This window comes from Sceloporus occidentalis, unplaced genomic scaffold (assembly GCF_023333645.1).
Source record: "Sceloporus occidentalis isolate IW3139 unplaced genomic scaffold, rSceOcc1.0.p SCAF_4, whole genome shotgun sequence".
Classification (NCBI taxonomy): Eukaryota; Metazoa; Chordata; class Lepidosauria; order Squamata; family Phrynosomatidae; genus Sceloporus; species Sceloporus occidentalis.
This window is the reverse complement of record NW_028316984.1, coordinates 7707039-7730954: the sequence shown is the minus strand read 5'-3', so window position 1 is coordinate 7730954 and position 23916 is coordinate 7707039. Positions and strand designations below refer to the sequence as shown.

Genomic DNA, 23916 nt, shown 5'->3' with positions numbered 1-23916 from the left:
TAGTGGATTTTGTTCATGGGATCTCATTCTTGAAAAAGCCATGGAAGAAGTCCAGGTTGCAGATGGGCTGCCCAAGTGGATATGTGCTGCCTATAGCCCGGACACAGGTAAATGCGATAACATCCATTTTCGTCTTTTAGATCTTGCATCTCTCCCACTGGGATTCCTGGATGCAATAATCTCCTTAATCAGTTCTGCACCCCTGCAGGTGGTGTCTTCTACTATCAAACCAAAAATCACAACACTAGGGCACTTGCTGCCCTTCACAAGTTGTTGAACTGAAGCTCCCATAAGCCCTAGCCAGTGTAGCCAATAGAAGAGATTACTGGATTGACAACTTCTGGAGGGCCACAAGTGACTGTGAGTGCCTGTGTGTATATGCCTTCAAGTCACCTGTTCAGTTATGCTGATCCCATAAATTTCATAGGGATGTCTTAGGCAAGAAATATTTAGAGATTGTTTTGCCAGTTCCTTTATCTGAAATATAGCCTACAGCACATGGTATTTGTTGGCAGTCACCCACCCAATTACTAACCAGGGCTGACCCTGCTTAGTTTACAAGATGAGATGGGATGTGGGCCTTTAGGGTATTTAAATCCACACAAGCTACCCACCCAAGAATTTGGGGAGGAGCAGTTTTCTGACATGTATCTAGAACAGAAGCCATTTTTCAGTGCTGCTGCTCTAGCATAACTCTGGCCATCTCACAGGACAATTGTAGAAATCTATTATCTGTGTTACTTACCACAAACATGTTCATAGAAATTTTCAACAAATGCAGGTATAAAATATATGGATGAATCACACATACCCAAATATCAATTTCAGCAAATGGTGAGCACAGGACAAAGCTTGTTGTCTGAATCCACTGAATCACTCCTCCTTGCAAACCACATATGGCAACACACCACAGCTTCAATAACTAGATTCATCAAGTTATTCTGTAACTTATCATGATAGCAAGTGACCTACAGGATATTGCCCATGTTTGCAAAAATGGGAAAACAGAGATAAGACAAATAATACAACATGATGCAATACACAACACAATTACACTAGGTGCATGGATTCTTTTCAACACAAAATTTAACCAATTGTAAGACGTGGGAAGATTTCAGAAATCATTTATACCATTTGAACCTATGTGTGAACAATTTGCAACAAGTAACAGGCAAAAGCATTTCCACCCTCCCACTCTCATTTGTTAAACACAGAGACACATAAATACGATTGCACTGTATTTGGCTGCATGCAAGTATGACTGCAATATTAGGGATGTAACAGAAACTCACAATAGTGACAAAACCAATGTCCTGGATTTAAGATAAGTTCATTTGAAGTCTTCCAGTTCCCACCTCCCAGCACCTGCTAAAAATCCTCTCCAGAGGGCCAGTTCACTTCAAACTGTGCAGAGTTCCACCATATTTGGAATGATGCTCCTTTCTCAAATCTGACATCCATGGCTCTCCACCCCATGGTTTGTATGGGGAGGGGGCTTTGCAGGGGCTATAAGGTGGAGGAAGAGATGGAAAGCACTTGTCAATAATATCTTTTATTTGCCCCATTTCAGACTTTAGGTTGGTTTTAGTTGCTTCAAGTTTGTTTCTATACTATTACTCTATTATAAGACTGGCTAAATTGATGTATTCCTAGTGAGCCAAGTGAAAAAGGACCAAGTTTTGGATCTCAGTGCAAAAATGCATCTGTCACATGATTCAACTCATTTCCTGTACTTCATATCATACCTGCAAATTATCACAACCTTAACTTGTGGAGAAGACAAAAAGTAAAGTGAAAGATAAATTAAGGACCTCAAGCACTGTTATTAAGCTCCATTAGTAAGATACACCCAAGAACAGAAAAAGCAAGGCCATATATAAGTGCAAGATAGAATAGCTGGCTATCTTAGTAGGAAGAAACTGAATTTTGGCTGGCAATGAACCTAATGGGTTCAAGAGATGTATGATGAAAACACTGTGATAGCTGTCAGAAAGAAGTGATCTTTCACACCATATTCCAGCCATTCTTGAAGAAAGTCTCTGTGAGGTTAATGACCAATTTTGAAGCAACAGAGCTTTGGGTAAAATGGGTAAGCAGAATGGGAGCCTGCATGATGTAGTGGTTTGAGCAGTGGACTCTGACTTTGGAGACCAGGGTTCGAATCCCCACCCTGCCCAAAAAACCCACTGGGTAACCTCGGACAAATCAAATTCTCTCACCCACTGACGGAGGTAAATGCACTACACTCCTTCAGAGTGTAGTGGAGTCTCCTTCCTTAGGGGTCTATAAACAGAAGCTTTATGACCATCTGTCAGGGATGCTTTGATTGAGAGTTCCTGCATGGCAGAGGGTTGGACTAGATGGCCCTTGTGGTCTCATCCAACTCTACCATTCTGATTCTATGATTCTATGAAACCTCTTCTGAACAAATTTTGCCGAGAAATCCCTGTTATCATAAGTCAGAAACAGCTTAAAGGCACACAACAATAAGAATGAGAGATACGCCGACTTGCTTGCTGGCACATCTTAGGAATGTAGCATCATAATTCATAGCAGCTTCTTCTTTAAAGTTGTAGGGGTTGACTACTGGGCAGACAGCTATTCATCCCTGGTCTTTCCTGGTTTTATGTATTAATCACCATTTAACCTCTTCTGTTTCAGGCAGATTTATTTATTTATTTATTTATTTATTTATTTATTTATTTATTTATTTTTGACAGTCTGGATCTCAAGGCAGCTTACAAAAATTTAAACAGATAACAGATAACCTAAAAATTCATTATACAAACATTAAAAATATAAAATATCAACAAATTTAAAAGCAGTAAAAATAAGCCCTTAAAAAAGGACAAATATAACAGCATAGAATATGAAAAGCCCTTTCCCCCTGAGCAGTAACCGTTCAAAGGCGTGCTTATAAAAAGACAGCAAGGAGGGTGCCAGTTTAACCTTTCTAAGAAGGGAGTTCCAGAGCCTAGGAGCAGCAACAGGGAAGGCCCACTTCCATGCTTCCACCTGTGAGAGTGGTAAAATAGAGAGAAAGGCTTCCCCAGAAGATTTCAAAACTTAGGCCTAGAACAGACGAGCCTTTGCAGAGCCCTCATCACGTGCATGGGTCGCCTGGTGGGCAGAGCACCCACATACCCGGCAACCTTTGCATGTGACGAGGGCGCCGCAGTTGCAGCACACCCACCAGACAGGGCGCATAACGATGATGTCACAGCTGTGCTGTTTCCAAACAGGGCAGCGCAGCTGCGACATTATTGCGACGTCTCTGGCGCTTTGCTGCATTGCAGAAGTGCCAGAAAAAGGAGCCCCTTCCGGGCGCTCTTTTTTTGCTGCGAAGCAGCGTTGCACAATTTGTTTGCTGCAGCGCTCCTGTGAAGCAAAGAGAGGCGCCAGGGAGGCGCCTCTTTTCGGCGCTCTGTAAGATAGGAAGATACGGTTCTTCATATAACCTGGATCAGAACCCAAATCAGAATCAGCACTTCTAACTGTGCCCAGAGACAAACTGGTAGCCAGTGGATCTATACCAACAAGAATTATGTGCTCCCTGTGCACTCTAACTTTTTGGATGAGCTGATGTTTCTGAACACTCTTCAAAGGCAACATCACGTAGAGAGTGAAAAGAATCAAAACAGGATGTAACTAAGGCATGTAACATCTCAAAGAATGGGCACAACTGGTGCACAAGGCTTAGCTGTGCAAATGCACTCCTGGCTCCTCCTCAAAAACCTGGGCTTCTAGGCCTCCACAGCCTTCATTGTCCTTTGCAAGAAAGACCAAAACCACTGCAAAACAGTGTTTGCAAGTCCCATCCCAGAAGGATACCATAGGCCTGGTCCAGACGGATGCGAAAGGATGTCCTCGTCACATGCAAGAGACAGTGCTTCTAGACGCCCCTTGCACATGACAAGTGTGTCAAAATGGCGGCGCCCTGTACAGATGAGTGGTGCCATCGTTACGTGCCGGATGCATAGCATCCGCATGTTGCGGTGCCATTATGATGTCGTGAGCGTTCCATTGGCGCACTGCAATGTCATAATGGCGGTGCAAGAAGAACCCGCTTTTTGTGGGTTCTTTTTGGTCCGCGGGGAAATCCCACGATTTGGAGGCTGCGGCTTTCCTGCAGACCAAAACTAGGCACCGGGTGACTGTCCTTTTTTGACAGTCTGTCCAGTGCCATAGTTGATGGTATCAAAAGCCACTGAGAGATCCATTAGAACCAACAGGAACACACTCCCACTGTCCAGCTCTCAGCATATACCATCTATCAAGGCAACCAAAGTTGTCTCTGCCCATAGCCATGGCTGAAACCAGATTAGATGTAGATAAATAGGGGAATCCTAAATAAGAGGGAGCCAAGGAGTGGGGCTTAATATGGAGGTTTCTAGCTCCAACAAAGGTAAAAAAAATATTTGGGATTATACATCCCTAATCCAAAATGCTCCTAAATAAAAAGTGTTTTGAATGCCAACATGATGCCACATGTTCAATGGTTCAACATAATATTTCCATCTTCAAGATATCTCATTATGTATATGTAATGATTCCAAAATCCAAAAATTTGAAACACTTTTGGTCCAAAGCATTTAGGTAATGGATACTTAAATCTGTAATGGATAAGTTTTACCCATATAGCACTAAAAGATTTTTCCACACATCGTTCCCAACAGTTCTTGGGAAATTCAATGTTCTCTATCTAAGAAAGGGGCCTGTGGCTTCGCAAAGGATGGAGACAACCTGCATCCCAAGAAAAGTTACTTTACTATTGCTCATATAGCTCAAATTTTATTGTCCCTACATGGCCAAGAGGGATCTCTGTCTGCACTGAGATCCCTCCAAACCAACTGAACTACAACATAAACAACATCTCATACAAAATGTAGGCCTGTGACTCTAACATCATTACTTTTCTCCTACTGCATGATTTTTAACATATTTTGCCTGTTGAAGAACCCAGTGGAGCTTTGAAAGCTTGCATGCATTATTTTGTATGTTTTGGCTGTACAATAAATAGATCACTCTTTTGTAGATTTTGTAGATACAAGCTACAGCTGGGGAGTAAAAAGATGAATTATTTAAATACATTTGCCAAATAACAAGTTCCTTTTACGTACAGTATAACAGTAATACATATCATCCTCTGACTGTAATCTGAGAAACCAGATTTAGCACTTATTTCATATTATACTAAACTGGCACAAGAAAGGAAACAGAAAACCTCAGATATGACCACAAAAAATGAAAGTAGAAATAGCGTTTCCAGACTGCAATGGGATGACGTGCATATTCCTTTAAAATGGTAAGGGAATATGAAGCTAACAGACACTGGGTCCTAAACTTCCCTGCCTTGAAAAATCCTACAACAAACTCTCCTTGTAAACTCTGAAGAAATCTTGCTGCATTCAATCTATGATTTAGCAACTTCCAGGTGCTGCAGAAGGCTAAGCACACACAACCAGTGAAATCCTTATCAAAGAGTTTTTTTTTTCCCCTGCAGAAAGATAAGGCATCAAATTTCTCACTCCTAGTCTTTGTGAAAGCAAAGTTTCATGCTTATTCCGATTATGAGACAAGTACACAAAAAGCAGATGGTATTATTATTATTATTATTATTATTATTATTTCCCAACTTCTTTCCAACAATGGGATTCAAACATGTTTAATAAGAAATGAAAACAAATTATAGAACAAATGTGCAAATTATTTGTCATTTTTAAAAAAAAACAAAACATGAGGAGCACATTCAATCTATTAGCATGACCTGATGAAAGGAAGCGAGCCCCAGTATTCTGTATGAAGCATACTGGAAAAATGCTGCAATTCACTCCAAACCTAAAGAAGAAAATTGCTGAGATAATCACACACTTGCCAATCCATGTTCAGAATGAAGTGAATTAAGGAAGTAACACCCACTTGACAAAGAATTTTCTTTTTTCCTGGCATGTCTTAGTGGATTCATTGTCCTTCTGCATGTGGGAGATATATAGTAGAAGCATCTGATGCGCTGAGTACATCAAGTGCTAAGCCATGTGTCTGGAATAGATCTTATGAAAACAGAGATGAGCTCTACAACAGTTCAACTATTACATTCATGAAAGATAAAAATCAGGTAGCATAGAACAGTGGTTCTCAAACCTTTCTTTACCAGGGACCCTTTTAAATCTATTTTGTTGCCACAGACACCACCCCCCCCCCCCCCCCCACACACACACACAAGGCTTAAATCACAAGATTTAAAACCCCAATATTATTATTAAATAAATAAATAGTACCTGAACACTGAACCATGAATGATTACACCATCCATTAAATCATTATACCATCAAAGGTGCCAGAGAGGCAGGGAAAACTTTTCTCCTGCTTCTTCCCACCAGTTTGTAGCTAGAGTGTACTGAACGACATTGCTCAGGCCTAGCCTTTGCCTTGGCTCCTTTCACATAGCTGTTCCACTCCAGAGAGTCAGTGGGCTGAACAGGTGAGTGACCATGTCAAAGAAACCAACACAAAGTCTGTCTGGCTGGGCCATTGTGTTGCTGTTCAATGTGCTCTGAGGATAGAGCAGATTGAACTCTGCTTCCCAGACTGCAAAGCACTGTGCCAAAAGGGACTTGTGCACATGGAGGTCAATAACTCTGCACCGCTTGCAGCCCCTCCCAGATCTGAGATTCTGTGATTCTATGATTGTATCATATCCCTCAGAATGTTTTGATGGGATCTGGGAAGTAGAAAAGAAGCAGAATGGGGAGGGTTTCATGTTTGGCAGATGGGGCCTCAAAGCAAGCTAGAGGCATCATGGTGCCAAGGCAGAAATGGGAAGTATGGGGCTATTGGCAGGAAAGGAGACAGAGAGCAGAAGGAGGGGCAGGAGGTAGGATGTGTGTATGTGTAAATGCCCCAGTTAACTCTAAATAGGCTAGTGTTAGTTGACATCTGGGAGTCAACTAGGGGTGCCAAATCTTTTGCTTAGTTGCCAGCCCACTCTTTTGTCTAGATCAAGGGAAGTAATAGTGCCACTTTTGTGTCCAGTTCTGGCCACCACAATTTTAAAAGGATATTGAGAAACTGGAGCGTGTCCAAATGAGAGCGATTAAAATGGTGAAGGGTCTGGAAACCATGCCCTTTGAGGGACAACTTAGGGAGCTGTGGATGATTAGCCTGGAGAAGAGAAGGTTAAGAGGTGATATGATAGCCCGGTTTAAATACTTGAAGGGATGTCACATTGAGGAGAGAGCTAGCTTGTTTTCTGCTGCTCCAGAGACTAGGGGCCGGAGCAATGGATGCGAGCTACAGGGAAAGTGATTCCACCTCAAGATTAGGAGGAACTTCCTGACAGTAAGGGCTGTTCAACAGTGAAACACATTCCCTCGGAGTATAGTGGAGTCCCCTTCCTTGGAAGTCTTTAAACAGAGGCTGGATGGCCATCTGTCGGGGATGCTTTGGATTTGGATTTCCTGCATGGCAGGGGGTTGGACTGGATGGCCCTTGCGGTCTCTTCCAACTCTGTTATTCTATGATATGATTCTTTCTTTTCTTTCTTCAACTCTCTCAGTTTCCTACCTTCCTGATGAGGGCATCAGACTGGACTGCTCCCAGCTGGAAATGAAGGGCAAGGGAGAGAGAAGGGCAAAGACTGCGTGTCAGTTCTGCTGCCCACAGTGGAACACCCCCATGACAGACCACATGCAGGTTCAGCCACCCTCTGCCTTGTCTCCTATCCCATGGCCTCTCCGCTGGAGGAAGGAGGTGGACTGAGGAGCCTTCAAGACTTCACGGACCTCATGTGAAGACACTGTGGTCCTCTGAGGGTCCAAGGACCACAGTTTAGAACTACTTGTATAGGAGGCTGAGACTCTAGGAGGCCAACATCAGCTACAACAGCATGCTATACTTTTTTTCATCAGATACACAAACAATCATGAGGTTGTCTGACAGCAAAGTGAGCAGCAAGCTGTGAACTGAGTTTTACACCCATCTTTCTATCTGCAAACATCTTCTCTCCAGGCCTTATTGTTGACAGGTTGTTCCCCATTAAGTAGAATTTTATAGTTAAATATGCTTATATTTTGGAGGTTTTTTGCATCAGTGTGTAACCTACACACACACACACACACATTACACAAAAACAAAAACAATCAATTTAGTTTGAATATAAAACACTGCATATACACATTGAGTATTGACTGAGATAATGACATCTTTGCTTTCTGATAATTCAATTTACGTAAAATTTGTTTCATGCACAAAAGTACTGAAAATTGTATAAAATTACCTTCAGGCTATGTGTATAAGGTGTATATGAAATACATTTCATGTTTAGACTTGGGTTCCATCTACAAGATACCTCATTATGTATATACATATATTTGAAAATCAGAAAAAATCCTGTTCCCAAGCATTTCAGATAAGGGATACTCAACCTGTAGTCATAAAGCTAGTACCTTGGGAGAAGAAGAAGAAATGTTTATTGATTAGCCCTTAGGCCATTTCAAAGTAACACAAAATAACGCTAAAACAAGCTAGTACCTTGGGAAAAGACCGTAAGAAACGAGGAAGTCATAATACATTTTCCAGTAAGGAATAGAGACTACACTGTTCAATAACTCTGCCTGAGATTTTTGAGGATATTTATTATTTTTGACAAAGTCAAAGTACAGAAGCCAAGTACCATAACAATTACTGTATCTAATATGTGTTCTATGTATCATAAAAGGTTTCTAATAAAGTTGTATTTCATGCATTTTCCATTAGAGTAACATTTCAGGTATGTATGCACCACCAAACTAATGACAGTGCCTTAAAATACTGGTGTAAGTTCATAAAATACCTAAGAACATCACCCCCTCAATTTCAGACCCTATCTGCACAACTTTTCACTCCCCAAGGGGCAGCAGAATAGCCAGGCATTAAAAGCTGAGTACAGTATTTAATTATTATCTTAACTGAATGCACAGCAGATCACATAATCTCTTTCTCCTTCTCCTAATTGGCATTGCTTATAGATCACCTGTCTTCATCTGTCTTATTTGTTCTTGGTCCTAGAACATGGAAAGACACAGGATGTGCTAAATTACTGCTAATTCTACCCAGCAATGATTTCATTACTGTCACCTAACTCCATTAGTCTTCTTTATAAGTCTTTGGGCAATGCTATACTTTTAGATTTTTAAATAAGCCCTTATTTCACTGTTACCTTTCAGTAAGAAGACTATCAAGACTTTCCTAACACAGCTACAACCTGGGACAATATGCAGTATATAAACAAAGCTTCATTACTGGAGTGTGCAGAATTGCCAAGGAAGGATGGAAAAAGAAATGATGGCAGGCTTTGCTAATTGATTAGATTTTGATGCAGCAGTAATGGGTTTTCTGTTCACTCATATTTTGGAATCATGCGCACTGAAGAAATTTCTCCCTCTTGTTTAAAAATATATAGTAAGTATATCAGTTCATTTGCAATTTTATATGGAAGTAATGCAAATCAGATGCACATTAGAAGCACTTCCAAGCAGCTGTGAATTCAACAAAAAGTTTGTATGGATGCAGTACAGGCCCCAAAGGGAAAGAACAGCACCTCTCTTCATTCCATGCTCAAAAGCAGATCAGACTGGTACTCCTTCCTCAGTGCTGGTGACAGGACACGATTTTTCACTGCAATACACAGCAGCAAGTAATCTTAGGAAGGTTAGGTCAGGCTGCATTACATACAAATACCTTTGTTCTTCAATCCTTTATGGCTATACTCCTTCCTTTACCCCCAGCATCCTCTGTCTAAGGGAGCAGTCTCGTTGGCCTGTTACAGACAGGCCAAAATAAAGCTGCTTCGAGTCACTTTGGAGGTATGGTATTTCAATGATGCATGCGTCCTAAGAGTCCAAAAGCTGCACCAAAGCCACACTCCAAAGTGATTCGAAGCAGCTTTATTTTGGCCTGTCTGTAACAGGCCGTTCTTTCCAATAACAAGACCAGTTCTATTGTTGGCTGTTCTGTGTCTTCAAGTTGTTTCCTATTTATGGCAACCCTAAGGTGACCCTATCATGGAGTTTTCTTCAGAGGGGATTTGTCATTGCCATTCTCTGAGGCTGAGAGAGTGTGAGTATCCCAAGGTCACCTAGTGGGTTTACTTGCGTGAGCTAGGATTCAAACCCTGGTCTTCAGAGTCATCGTCCAATGCTCAAACTACTACATCACCCTGATTCTTTCAACCAGTCTTACAGAGACAATGCACAGTACAAACTGAGCTGTTTACAGATCCCAACATACCCAATAAAAAACAGGACTTCACTGCACATAATGATCTAGATAAAGAAACTGTGGGGTCAGATTCCCTGGGGCCTGCAAGATGCATATGGGAGGGGAGAGGGAGAGAGAAAGCTGCTTAGCTCCTGCTCTTCAGGTTAATGCTTAGAGCAGCTAGGAGGACACTGTTTGCAGACATAAGTGGAAGGTACCGCTTCTAAAATGGCATTTTAATAACCACTCTAAATATAATATTCCACAAATCTATACATACAGTATCAGGGTGCACTTAGTAAGTAAGCACCCACTTGCCAAATAGTTGATCTACATGGACAGAAGAATTCTAGAAGGCATAGTACATTTCCTAACTTCATGAGAATTACTGACATATAATAGAATGCCAATCAGTAGACAGGTGAAAAACATTCAAAACACACCATCAGTTATCCAGGGCATAAATCACTAGCGGAATGTTGACTGCTAGTAAAGAACACAAAGAGGGATCTTTACAGCTGTAAAGAGCTCATAGTCCCCTCCCCACTCGCCCGCCTTACAAATATTAGGCCCAAGAAGCTTGAGTCAGAAGGGCTTTGGAGAAGCAATACTCATTAGCCTCAATAAGAACCTGTAGATTAAACCTGACATGGTCAAGGAAGCAAGAGAGCTGAAGACAGCATATTCCAATAAAATACACAGTCTTGTTTTCATTTTATGGCATGCTGACAATTTTAGGTAATCCAAAAGAATAAGAATTCAGGGGAACAGATAGTTGTGTTTTTTTTAAAGAAAACCCTAAAACTAAGATGGAGAAGCAAAACAGAAAATCACTGTGCTATGCAGGATGGATGAAGGTCTGCCAAGAACAAGTTCATTTAAACAGGAAAGCCTGTCAAGATGGAAAAAAGTTGAGCAGAGCAACATCAGCCTCCCATTAACACTGTCTACTGTCAACATTGTGTTTCTCAATAGTATTTGGAAAAAATATATATTCAAGGGCAACTCAACACAGATGTAACTTCAATTGCAATGAAATGAAAGTATAAATTATAATACTGATATTATAATTCCTGGAAATTTCACATGTACATACGAAAGACATGAGAGGGAAAAATATGGAGGTCTTTTAAGGAACCAGCTACCCCAAGCTACCACTATTTCAAGAACAATCTTTTCTCAGATTCCTATTTTCCTCTCAAGAGTATTTTAAAGCTTCATTGTTGTCCCTTTAAACATATAAATGGTCTATTATTCTTGCAAAAAAAGCATTGTACTGTTGGAATGCTGGAATGTGAGTACATTAAAATAAAACCATGTTTACTAGATTTTTAATCAAAGGGGCACTTACAGTATGGGTCCCAGGGCATATATTCTAATCATTAACTGTTACATCATGAGAAACAGACTTGTCTTCTTAAAAGCAGTGCACAGGAAAGCATTTTCTTCATAACTTACTGCTACTTGTGCCAATTTTGCAGCCTTGTTCAAATCAATTAAGGCAGCAGCTAAGTTAGAATTTCCAAGTTGTTCACAGACATACCAAAGTAAGCATCAAGACTTCGGAAAGAAAGAAGCCAAAATTGCTGTTTTTGGAAAGAAAGGCTTTATGATATTAGCTTAAATGCCAATGGAACATTTGTTTTTTATTTTAAGATTGCTTCCACCTTCTTAAAGAGAGCATACTAAATTCAAGACAGCATTTGTGTTGGAAGCCCAGTCCTATGCCTAACTGCTCGGAAATCAGTGGCCTTAGCATTACTCAGATCCTTAGAGGACCAGGCTACATGTTTTTTCAACATGTACAATGAATGTCATTAATGCAATATATACTACAAACACTTTCTGTGCTGTTGCTGTGTGCCTTCAAGTCATTTCTAAGGCAAACATATCATGGGGTTTTCTTGGCAAGATTAGTTCAGAGGAAGTTTGCCATTGCCTTCCCCTAAGATCATGTGGGTTTCCATGGCCAAGCTGGGAACTGAACCCTGGTCTCTGTAATCGTAGTCCAACATTCAAACCACTATGCCATTCTGCCCCCATTGAGCCTGAAAGAGACACTGAATCCATGCAGAGTACTGAACTGCCACAGGGCGAGTTCTCTCACATCAAGACAGGCAAATCATCTGTAGTAATGCAGAGTTTGGCCACATATCAAATGCAGTCATGTGGGAGAACAGACATCCTTTTGCTGAAGTTCAGATAGTGATTGTGTGTGAGAGAGAGTGAATATGGATATGTCTTCAAGTCACTTGTCAACTTATGGCAATCCCATGAATTCCAAGTGGTTTTTTAAAGGAAACACTCAAAGGTGATTTTGCCAGTTCCTTCCTCTGAAACATAGCCTACAGCACCTGGTATTCACTGGCAATCTCCCATCCAAGTACTAACCAGGGCTGATGCTGCTTAGCTTCTAAGATCAGATGGGATCTGTTGCCTTTAGGGTGTTAATGGGTGCCCCTAACTGCTTTTGACTTAAATCTTGTGTGTTTCACCACTTGCAAGTGTAAGCATTTGAGGAATATAACACACTGGACTGAAAGCTGTTATATCAGACAATTCAACAGTAAAACTTTTTAGCTGTAACTAAATCCTCTAGGGATAAACCCTTGGAACAGGGAAGACGTTAAAGAAAATGCAAAACAAGGAAAGCTATACAAACAACCACTTTAAAAAAACACTAACAAGATAAATAGGTATCCCATTTAAAAAAAACAACTATCACCTTCCTCAATAAATTAAAGAGAATAGAAGCCAACTGATATATGGCCAAGTACTGCCACAAGTACCTTTTCCCTTCAAAAGGAAGATCTTGCTGCTTCTAAACACTTCTAGGAGCCAGAATTGTGTGGAAAGGAACACATACATGGGAAATGACAGAACACAGATTCTTTGCAATTCCTAGGATTGATTTGCCACATTTTCCTCATCGCAGCTCCAATACCTTGGACAAATAAAATATTCATCTGCTGAATTCTGCTTCTTGTGCCAGTATTAGAAGCAGAGGATCTTGGCCAGGAAAGCAGACAACCCCGACCCAAAGAAGGAATGTCTTCCCATAAACTCACTGAATTATTTGCTGCAAATGGAGTCAGCAGTAATGCTGTATAGGTTTCTCTATTTAAACACTGCAGGCTTTTCTATACTCAAAACAACCCTTCTGGTCTCATAAAATACATATGTCTCAACTAACGATGCATTTCCAAAAACACTAGACAAACCAAGAAGTTTTAAGTTCAAATCTCAATCCCAGCAAATTCAGATCTCACCACCACTGAGAACTGACTACGAGGAAACAGCTACGCAGTTTCTATCAGTCCTATGTAAAATGCAGGGATAATAATATCTTACAGAGATACTGTAAAATTTACAGCAAGATATTGCATAGGAGTGCTTGGACGATTCAAAGTGATCTACGTAAACTGAGTATAATTACTCAGATGTTGAGCCTGACAGCAAGAATAATAGTAAAAAAAAAAGATTTCCCACTCACTATCTATTGTTACTTCTCCCATGAAGTGCCAGGTCTTGCTATCTAAACTGCAGAAAAGAATACAGAATGCATATGTAAAATTGTGCCAGAGAGGCTGCATTCATTTCAATATTATTTTGGCTGACTTCTGATGAAACCTTTCTGAGAACAGAAAGACAAGGCATAAACCTACTAGTTTAAAGCAAACTTTATAGAAGTGAAGACAGGTGTCTAGGACAAGCTTGTACAACTGATTACCCAGAACTGTCTCGCCAACTGAAACGATGTCCTATTGGGTTAATGCTGCAGGGAATTCTTGTCTGACTAAGCAAATAACTTGAGATAATTCCCAAGGCTGAATCTTGACTGTTCCCATTCCAGAGTTGAAAGTCAAAATGAAATAGTTTTAGGCAAAGGCAAAAACCTGAGGTACAGAGAGTAAAATGAACCATACTTCAGCCTTGAAAGAGTGTCATGTATTCCTCTGACAGAAACTAGTTATCAAGGTATGGGACTGCCAAGAACCTGTTGTAGCAACATCTATTAAAACCAAGAAAACCCACACAGTTGCAAGAAAGCAGCACAGAGCTGATAAATGCTCAGTATATGTCTACATGAAAGCTCCTGATGACAAGCAAAAATTATTTCCATAGGGTAGAATCAGTACACAGCAAAACTCTAAGAAAGGGAGGTCTGCAAGCTGCTTTTTGTCCCACTTAGAGATAAGCGGAAGCATCTACAGCTGAAGAGGCAAAGGCTATGTTCCGCCAAGAGCTGTTCGTTTCAAAGAGAGGATGCGACTTACCATTTCTTGGTGCACTCAACCATCAACTCCTGGTAAGAGGCCACAAACTGGAACTTGGATGCATGTTTTCCAACACGTTGCAGCCTTTTCCACACCGAAGCCATGGTGATGAAGAGGCGACACACCTGAAGGCTCAACAGGCGCAGGGAGTCTCAGGTTGAAGAAGACCAGCGTAACAGTGTGCTTGTGTTGAGTGGCCTACATGCACACCTAACAAGAACAACGGACAAGGCAGAGGCTGACAGGAGCCTCAGGATGCATGGCCTGGACAGCCCTTTCCTATTTCAAATCCCATTTCAAAGTCAATGGTGCATTATTTACCCATAATAGCAGGAGAAAAAGGCTGCAATGAAGTCTATGGAGTCACTATTTCTCTTCATGGGCTCAAACGAGACACAGGAGGCGATGCTGGAAAGGAAAAGAGATCAGAATGACTAAACCGCAGTGACTAACTGACAAGTTATATGCGATTGGCTATAAAATGCATGCCGTTTCTTGCAGACCCACAATCAACACAGAGACACACTCTTCCTCCATTCCTTCGGGGAGAGGGGGGAAAGCAGAAACAATGTGAAGAATGTGAGCCATGTGCCTCTCTGGAAACAAACAGGCCAAACCTTGCCCTTATTCCTAGGAAGCCCAAGTCAGAGCCATCCTCCCATCCCTCCCTCTCTCTCTCTCTCTGGGTTCATGATCCTATGGCGATCCCAGGGAAAGGAGGAGAGGTTCTTTGTCTCTGCCCATGGGGACAAGGAAGGGGCAGCAGGTTTCCCTCCTCACCTGCCTGCCTGCCTCACCTGCCTTCCACCCTTCCTTCCTTCCACCCTCCCTTCCGCTTTCCTCCTTCCTTCCTTCCACCTTTCCTTTCCATTCCTTCTTCTCTTCCTTCCTACCCTTCCTTCCTCTTCTTCTCCTCCCTTCCTCTCCCTTCCTTCCTTCCTTACCTCCCTTCTTCTTCTTCTCCCCCCTTCCTCCTTTCCTTCCATCATTCCTTCCTTCCTTCCTTTTTCTCTTCCTCTCTTCCTTCCTACCCTTCCTTCCTCTTCTTCTCCTCCCATCCTTCTTTCCTTCCATCATTCCTTCCTTCCTTCCTTCCTTCTCTTCCTTCTTTCCTTCCTACCCTTCCTTCATCTTCTTCTCCTCCCTTCCTCTCCCTCCCTTCCTCCTTTCCTTCCATCATTCCTTCCTTCCTTCTCTTCCTTCTTTCCTTCCTACCCTTCCTTCATCTTCTTCTCCTCCCTTCCTCTCCCTCCCTTCCTTCTTTCCTTCCTAACCTCCCTTCTTCTTCTTTTCCCCCTTCCCTCCCTTCCTCCTTTCCTTCCATCCTTCCTTCCTTTTTCTCTTCCTTCTTCCCTTCCTACCCTTCCTTCCTCTTCTTCTCTTCCCTTCCTCTCCCTTCCTTCCATCATCCCTTCCTTCCTTTTTCTCTTCCTTCTTCCCTTCCTACCCTTCCTTCCTCTTCTTCTCCTCCCTTCCCTCCCTTCCTTCTTTCCTTCCATCATTCCTTTCTTCCTTCCACCCTTCCTTTTCTTTCCTTCCTCTCTCCCTTCCTTCACCTGAGCAAGGCGAGGGAGTGGAGGAGGCAGGAGCCTAGCAAGGGGCCGAAGGAGGAGACCCAGACCCACAGACCCACACAGAGGGCCCTTCCTTCTGGGGCTCCAGGGGCGGCCTCTTCCCTGTCTCACCAAGCAGGGAAGGAAAGGAGCAGCCTCTCATCTTGGGCCATGGACACTGGAGGAGGAGGAGGAGGAGGAGGAGGGCTGGGGGTCCAGAGGGCCCAGAGTCCCTTTGGAGAGGGCTCCTCTCCCCCAGCCTCAGCTCACCTAACCCAGGCGGAGCCTGTCACAGCCACTCCCGCCCTCCGCTGCTGGAGCTGCCCATGGCGACCCTCTGCTCTGCCACCTCCGCGCGCCTCACACAAACCTGGCGGCGCCCCACCACGAGCACAACCCAACACACTCCCTGGCAAAGAGGCTGTAGGGGGGAACCGCCCTGCCCAAAAGCCGCGCGCGGATTGGTGGGCGGCGACGCCACTCTCAGCCGCGGCGTTCCTATTGGCCACCGATGCTCTGGACGGGGCGGGGTTGTTTACAACGAGCGGCGTCGTGATTGGTCATAGGGAGTGCCTGTCTTGTGAAAGGGGCTGCATCCACACTGGGGAAATAACCCGGTTTGGCACCGATTTAACTCTTTTTCTGGCTCAAGGCTGTGCAATTCTGGGAGGTGGAGTTTGTTGTGGGGCCGCTCTGAACAAGTTAAGGCGGTGCCAAACCGGGTTATTTCTCCAGTGTGGATCCAGCCCCACCAGACTGCTGCTTCCAACCCATGACCACATTTCCTCAGAGAGGGTTTTGCCATTGCCATCCTCTCAGGCTGAGAGAGTGTGACTCGCCCAAGGTCACCCCATTGGGCTTTATAGCCGAGCCAGGATCCGAACCTTGGTCCACAGAGTCATGGTCTCACACACACAAAGCGCGACACCAGCCTGACTCACACATGCGAAAGACCTCCAAATGCACAGATTTATATGCCGCTTCATATTGAATTAACAGTGTCTAAGCGGTTTACAACTGTAAACTAATTGCCCCCAACAATCTGGATGCAAAAAAATACACCCGGCTGCAAGAAAGCTGTAGCAAAATTGGCTAAAAATTATAAACACCTATTTACTTTCTAATACAAAAGAATTCCTCTCTTAACTATAATACATTTTCTAAATATTAACTATAATACATTAAGTTTACTCTGGTCTTTATCTTAATAAATATTATAACTTAAAACATAAACATTTTACACAGACATAGGATAGGAGTTGCCTGGCTTAAGGAGACTTGTATCTAGGAGTCCTAGTAGACCACAGGTTGAACATGAGTCAACAGTGTGATGCAGCAGCTAAAAAGGCCAATGTGATTCTAGGCTGCATCAGTAGAAGTATGATGTCTAGACCAGTGGTCCCCAAACTGTGCCCTTTATTAAGGGATTTTGGACTTCAGCTCCCAGGATCCCAGACTATTGTCCAACATGGCTGAGGCTTCTGGGAGCTGAAGTCCAAAAGCTCTTAAAAGGCACAGTATGGGGACCGCTGGCCTAGATCAAGGGAAGTACAGTGCACCCTTTCTTTACACAGGGGATCCATTCCGGACTCCCCCGCATAAAGCGAATTTTGCCTATGCTCGAGCACCATTTAAAGGAATGGGGCTTGCGCATGCGGTGGCGCGCACGCACCATGGGCACACACACCATTGTAAAGTTGAAGGCTTTCATGGCCGGCATCCATAGTTTTTTGTGGGTTTTTCAGGTTATGTGGCCATGTTCTAGCAGAGTTTCTTTCTGACGTTTCGCCAGCGTCTGTGGCTGGCATCTTCAGAGAATGCTTTGCCTGGAAAAATTGGGTGTATATATACTGTGTGAGCCTGGGAATGCAGGAGTGATTTGCATGTGTATTGTTCTGGGAGGCTAATGCAAATGAGGATTAATGTTTGCTAATTGGTGATCATTATCTGCTGGGAAAGCCTCTGACTCTGAGTGGTTTCACATTTGCATTTTCTGAGTCCTTATTTTGCTATTCCTCAGGACTGGTAGCCAAATTTTGTTCACTTTAAGGGTTTCTTCTTTCCGGTTGAAATTATCCAGATGTTTGTGGATTTCAATGGCTTCCCTGTGCATCCTGACATGGTAGTGGTTGGTGTGGTCCAGAACTTCAGTGTTTTCAAACAGTATTTTATGCCCAGGATGGTTTGTGGCATGTTCTGCTACTGCTGATTTTTCTGGCTGGTCCAGTCTGCAGTGTCTCTTGTGTTCCTTGTTTCTTGTTTTTGCAAATGCAGTGTGCAAACAATTCAAAAAGGATGTTGAGAAACTGGAGCATGTCCAAAGGAGGGTGACTAAAATGATTAAAGATCTGGAAACCATGCTTTATGAGGAAAGACTTAATGAGCTGGGAATATTTAGCCTGGAAAAGAGATGCTTAAGAGGGTGATATGGTAGCCTTGTTTAGGTATTTGAATGGATGTCACATTAAGGATGGAGCAAGCTTGTTTCCTGCTGCTCCAGAGAATAGGGCCTGGAGCAATGGATGCAAGCTCCAGGAAAAGAGATTCCACCTCAACATTAGGAGGAACTTCCTGACAGTAAGGGCTGTTCAACAGTGGAAGACACTCCCTCAGAGTCTAGTCGAATCTCCCTCCTTGGAGGTCTTTAAACAGAATCTGGCCATCTGTCAATGGGGATTGAGAGTTCCTGCATGGCAGGGGGTTGGACTGGGTGGCCCTTGTGGTCTCTTCTAACTCTATGATTCTATGAAACACCTTCTCCTCAACCGCCCTGCTCACCTCCTGCAACCATGGCTCCTCTGATTGAGTCTGTCCATCTGGAATGTGTTCATCCTTTTTTCCGATTGCCCTCTGCTTTCCCAAGTACTTTCTTCTCATGATATGGCCAAAAGACTCCAACCTCAGTTTAGTCATTTTTGCTTCTTAGGAGAGTTTGGACTTCATTTTCTCTAGGACCCATTTATTTGTCTAGTTAGCAGTCCACAGTATTCCAAGAACTCTTCTCCAGCACCTCATCTCAAATGAGCTGTTTTCTTCCTATCAGCTTTTTTCACTATCCAGCTTTCACAACCATACTGAGAAATGGGGACTACTATGGCATGGACTGTCCTAACTTTAGTATTCAGTCATATATTTTTACACTTCAGAATCTTGCCTAGTTCCTTCATTATTGCCACCAAGCAGTGGTACCTTTATTGGCCAACCAAATGAACAATATACATGTTGCAAGCCTTTGAAGCTTCATTGGCTTCTTCGTCAGACAAGGTGTTACTAACCAAACAGGAGAAAAAAATTGAAAATGTCATAAGCCTGCATTTTGCTGTTTATCTTCTTAGTTAAGCTGGTATGAAGAGCCATATCTTGCAGGCTGGTCCCGCCTCTTTCTAGCCATGTGGCAACTGGGAGATTCCCAACATTCAGGAAATTTAACATCTATTTGCATCACAACAAAGACACTTCCTTAGCAATCCAATATGTCTCCATCCTAGTGAGGCCACAGGTCCCTTTCTTACACAGAGGACAATGGATTTTTCAAGAAGCCTTTATGCTTTTGCATCAGGAAAACTTTAGGTGGTGTTGAGATAAAACATGACAATCCAGTCCAAATTTAATAAGAAGAAAAAATGTTTTACCTTTATTGGAGGTCGAAACCTCAAATAGGAAGGTTGGTGTCACCCAGGGTGGGGGGGGGGGGGGAGGCAGCAGAGAGGTGGACTGCCACAGCCTCTGGAGGGCTGTTTGGGATTCGGCATGACTGCAGCCACATCAGAACCCAAATAGAAGGCACTGCTCCCCCCCACAGCAGTCTCTGCTGGTGGAGTGGACAGTGCTATGGCCTCTGGAGGCCCGATGGCCCTCCATAGCCCACGCCAGTCCCACTGGATATACACTCCCACTGGGTTGTCGAACAGTAAGGCCACAACCCCCTAGTGACGCCACTGAGCACAGGTACATAATAAGACCAGTACATCTTTCTTATAGCTCACGTTCACTGAGCACTTTTGGATGGCAGTCCCTCTGGGCATGCAGTAATTTACGAGCCGGTATGGTGTAATTGTTTGAGAGCTGAACTACCACTCTGGAGACCAAAATTTGAAACCCCTGGAAACCCATTGAGTAACCTTGAGCACATCACACATTCTGAGCAAAGGCAACCCCCCCCTCCCCGAACAAATCCTGCTGAGAAAACCCTGTGGTAGGGTTGCTGTAAGTTTAAAAGGACTTGAAGAACAGCAAGAGCTTTGGGAGGCCAGGTTTTGAATCCCCAATTTAGGTGCGTTACAGAGCGCTGAAAAGCGGCGCTCTGCCTGCGCTGTCTTTAGCTGCGCTAAGAAGCCCCAGTAGCCAAACCGCAAGGCTTCCCAGCACAGCTAAAAAGAAGCGCCAAAATGGCGCTTCTTGCGTCACAGAAATGACATGACAAGGCGCCAGTGGCGCACTCGATGCATCATTTTTGCGATGCTCCATGCGGACGCTAAGCATCCGGCACGTAAAAATGGCCACACCCGTGTGTATAGGGTGCAACCATTTTTACGCCCCTGTCACGTGCTAGGGGTGAGGCTGGTATGGACACTAGGTCCTCGGCCAACCCCTAGCATGTGACGGGGGTGCCGCATAGGTCCGTGCGGAACGGGCCTTAGCCTTGGACACCCTCTGAATGCCACCCTCTCTCAGCCTCAAAGGAAGACAATGGCAAATCTCTGAATGTTTGCCTAGAAATGACAGGGTTGCCCTAAGTTGGAATTGACTTGAAAGTACATAACAAGAAATAGCAACAAGCAACAATCATATACAAATGCCATCTCCCCCTTCTTCACTTGGAGGGAAAAAATGTAATCTTTTTTATACCTATAGTAAAAATATGCACGTGTTAAAAACAACCAATTAAAGATATTAATGGCCTCCCTCTCCCTCTTCTTCCAATCATAGCCCACTTCTCTTGTCACTCTAAATAGAAACTGCAAAAACAAGTATCTCCAACAAAGTGTTGTAGTGTAGAATAGTAATGTTCAGGGCTCTTTCCAGCTCAAGACATGTTGTTTTCTTGGACAACTCCATCTGCCCCTCCCTGGTTATCTCATTTTTTCTTCTAAAAATCAGTGAGTATCCCATGCAGAAGGGCTCTTGCTCTGTGGCTCTTAACTTGGGACTGAAGCCTAGGTGCAACAGAGTCCCACTTTGCCTATGAAATCCAGATTGGGCTCACAGCTTGGTCTGGAGGGTTTGATCTCTCTCTGAAGGGTGCTCTTGGGCCCAGCGCTGGTCCTGAAAAGCTAGGTTGCTGGAGTAGCCAGGAGCTACTTTGCCCAAGTTTGACTGGTGTGCCAGTTCTGCTCTTTCTTGTGGAAGGCAGATCATGCCTTAATTACCTCTCAGACTACTGTAATGCGGTGTATATGGGGCTGCCCTTGAAAAGTGTCCAGAAGCTGCATCTAGTGCAAAATGCAACAGCCAGATTGGTGTTAGGTGTATATTTTAGAGACCATATAACACTGGTCCTGCAAGAACTACACTGACTTCCAATTTGAGCTCAATTCAGGGTGCTAGTGCTGAACTACAAAACCCTAAATGACTTGGAGTCAAGATACCTGACAGACTGCCTCCTCTCATAGGACGTTATCACACAGGAGGAATGTCTCTCAATTTCGAAAGAAAAGAAAGCAGGGCCAATTCGGAAATGAATGCAAGTATGTGAATGGTTATCACACCACAAAAGAACACAGTGCCCATCCCAAGGCCAAAGTAGTGTGAATGCAAAAGAAATTATCATATGAGTACGTACCCTTCATAGTCTAGAATTCGAATTAGCATCCCAGCACATGTGCAGTGAGGGCAGAATCAGATCGGCGGGACTTGCTTCTTGTTCCCGTGGTTTTGCCTTGTTTCATTCATTACCCCTTATTTCACGTTATTTAGGCAATTCAACGATTCAAAATCAGTCCAAAGCAACCTAGTGCTTGGTTTGAGCATTGGACTATGACTCTAGAAGGCAGGGATCGAATCCCACTGGGTGACCTGGTGCAAGTCACACTCTCTCAGCCTCCTCAGAAAATGACAATGGCAAGCCCCATCTGAATAAACCTGGCAAGAAAACCCTGTGACAGGTTCACGAGAGAGAAAGAGAGAGCCAGTCCCTTCCCTCCAGTTGGAGAGGGTGAGTTTGCAAAGGGAAAGAGACAGAAAGGGCTGAGAGAAGGATGGAGGGAGGCTCTGTGTGTGTGTGTGTGTGTGTGTGTGTGTGTGTCTGTGTGTAGGGCTGTTTCATTCCCAAAACAGCTTTGGAATGGAACAGGATTTGTAAATTCTATATTTCCCTGAATTTACACATCTCTTGGTTGACCCTGGATTGGGTTCAAATTGACTTAGCATTGACTTCGATTACATGTGATAACCTCTTGTGCAAAAACGTGAAACCCCAAGATTGCACCTGGGATCACATTGCAATTTCCTCTGTGTGATAACATCCATAGGAGTCTGCCAGAGGAAGCCCTATTGTATGTCCCAAAACCTTATGAAGCTAGGTTGTTGGATATATGTGACAAAACTTTCTCTGTAGCAGCACCTCAACTGTGGAACTCCCTACCTAAGGAAGTTAGGCTGCCCCCATCTTGAAGCTTCTGGTGGGCAGGCAAAATAGTGTTGTTCTGCATGGCATTCAGAACTTGATTCTGGGATCGTTTTTAGACTGCTTTTATGAGTTTTAAAAAACATTTCTATGTGTTTTAATTTTGTAAATCTTTGTATTGTTGTAATTGATTTTTATTTGTTCATCCCTTCCAGACTCCTTTTGGGGTAGGGGCGGGGGGATATAGAAATACTTTATAAATAAATAAACAATGCCCAGTGAGCATGCTCAGTCTCCTTTGGGCTGTTCAGCCAATTCCTCAACCCAACAGATACTCCCCTCACAAAGTTATCGTGCTTTTGTAATTCTGTAAACTTTGGACTTCCCCCAGGCCATGCTAACACCCCCTTCTTGTATGTCAATAGGGACCATGATTGATCTTCAGGTTTGTTATTAGTAACTACAAACATACAGGGAGAAAGGATCGGGTAAAAGTTTGAGTTCAGAGAAGAAAAGCCCTTATAGTTCCTTATTATAAAGTATGTGTTAAAATATGATGTTCTGAGAAATTTAATTCCAAACCCTTTTGATTAATTTTTAAAAAGAGGCGAGACTACTGTTCTCATACAAATAATGAGCTGTCTCCCGGTACAGAAATAAAACTGATTCCTATCTAGATATACATCAAGCAACATTTCATCAGTTTTGTAACTTTTCTTTATTGCGAATAATTATATACTGCTTTTTAAGAGCGTTCACAAAGCACTTCACAGGGCGTCAGGGGCTGCTGGAATCTGTATATGGCTGCTCCACGTGGTGAAATGTTGAACTACAGGTGACAGCCTTCTCAGTGAAGAAATGTCCTGCTGACTCGGCCCACGTAGGCTGACAATTGCATCTTTCTGGGCAAAGAGGAGCACAAAGGGCTTCTGTTGAGCTTTGCTTGAGAACAGTCTGGGCTCTATTGTGTCTAGTCTGGTTCTCCGCCTTGTCTCCTGGGTGGCTTTTTGCTTTTGATGTCTCTTCATTCTAGTCTCTCTTGGCTTGTTCTCATGTCTTCCTTTCTCGCTCTCTGATCCTGGTGCCTCTTCATTGCTGACTGATTCCTGCCCATAGCCTCATCTAGACACTCAGAAAAATTGAGCTGTGGGTAAAAGATTTTGAATCTAATGTTTCAAATACATTTTGAAACATACTTCCATTAATCTTGTGGTGAGACAGTAGCTGCAACTCTAGAAAATCTTGAAGTGGCTGCCAGAGGGGCTTGTCTGTACAACTGACCTGC

The 23916-nt window shown here is 43.2% G+C and overlaps 1 protein-coding gene across 8 annotated transcripts in view; it reads right to left on the bottom strand.

Moving 5' to 3' along the window:
* LOC149313473 (EH domain-binding protein 1-like) overlaps window positions 1-16496 on the bottom strand; it is a 318359-nt gene extending 301863 nt beyond the window's left edge. For 5 of the 8 annotated variants that reach the window (XM_089519153.1, XM_089519155.1, XM_089519154.1 and 2 more), the window contains exons 1-2: window positions 16199-16480; window positions 14514-14921 (exon numbers count right to left, since the gene is read on the bottom strand). In XM_089519153.1, coding sequence (XP_089375279.1) covers window positions 14514-14617 — 104 coding nt within the window. In that variant the 5' untranslated portion in view covers window positions 14618-14921; window positions 16199-16480. Of the gene's footprint in view, window positions 1-14513; window positions 14922-16198 lie in introns of all 8 variants that reach the window. The other 3 variants (XM_089519152.1, XM_089519151.1, XM_089519150.1) reach the window with 3 other exon arrangements.
* Between the last annotated feature and the right edge of the window lie 7420 nt (window positions 16497-23916).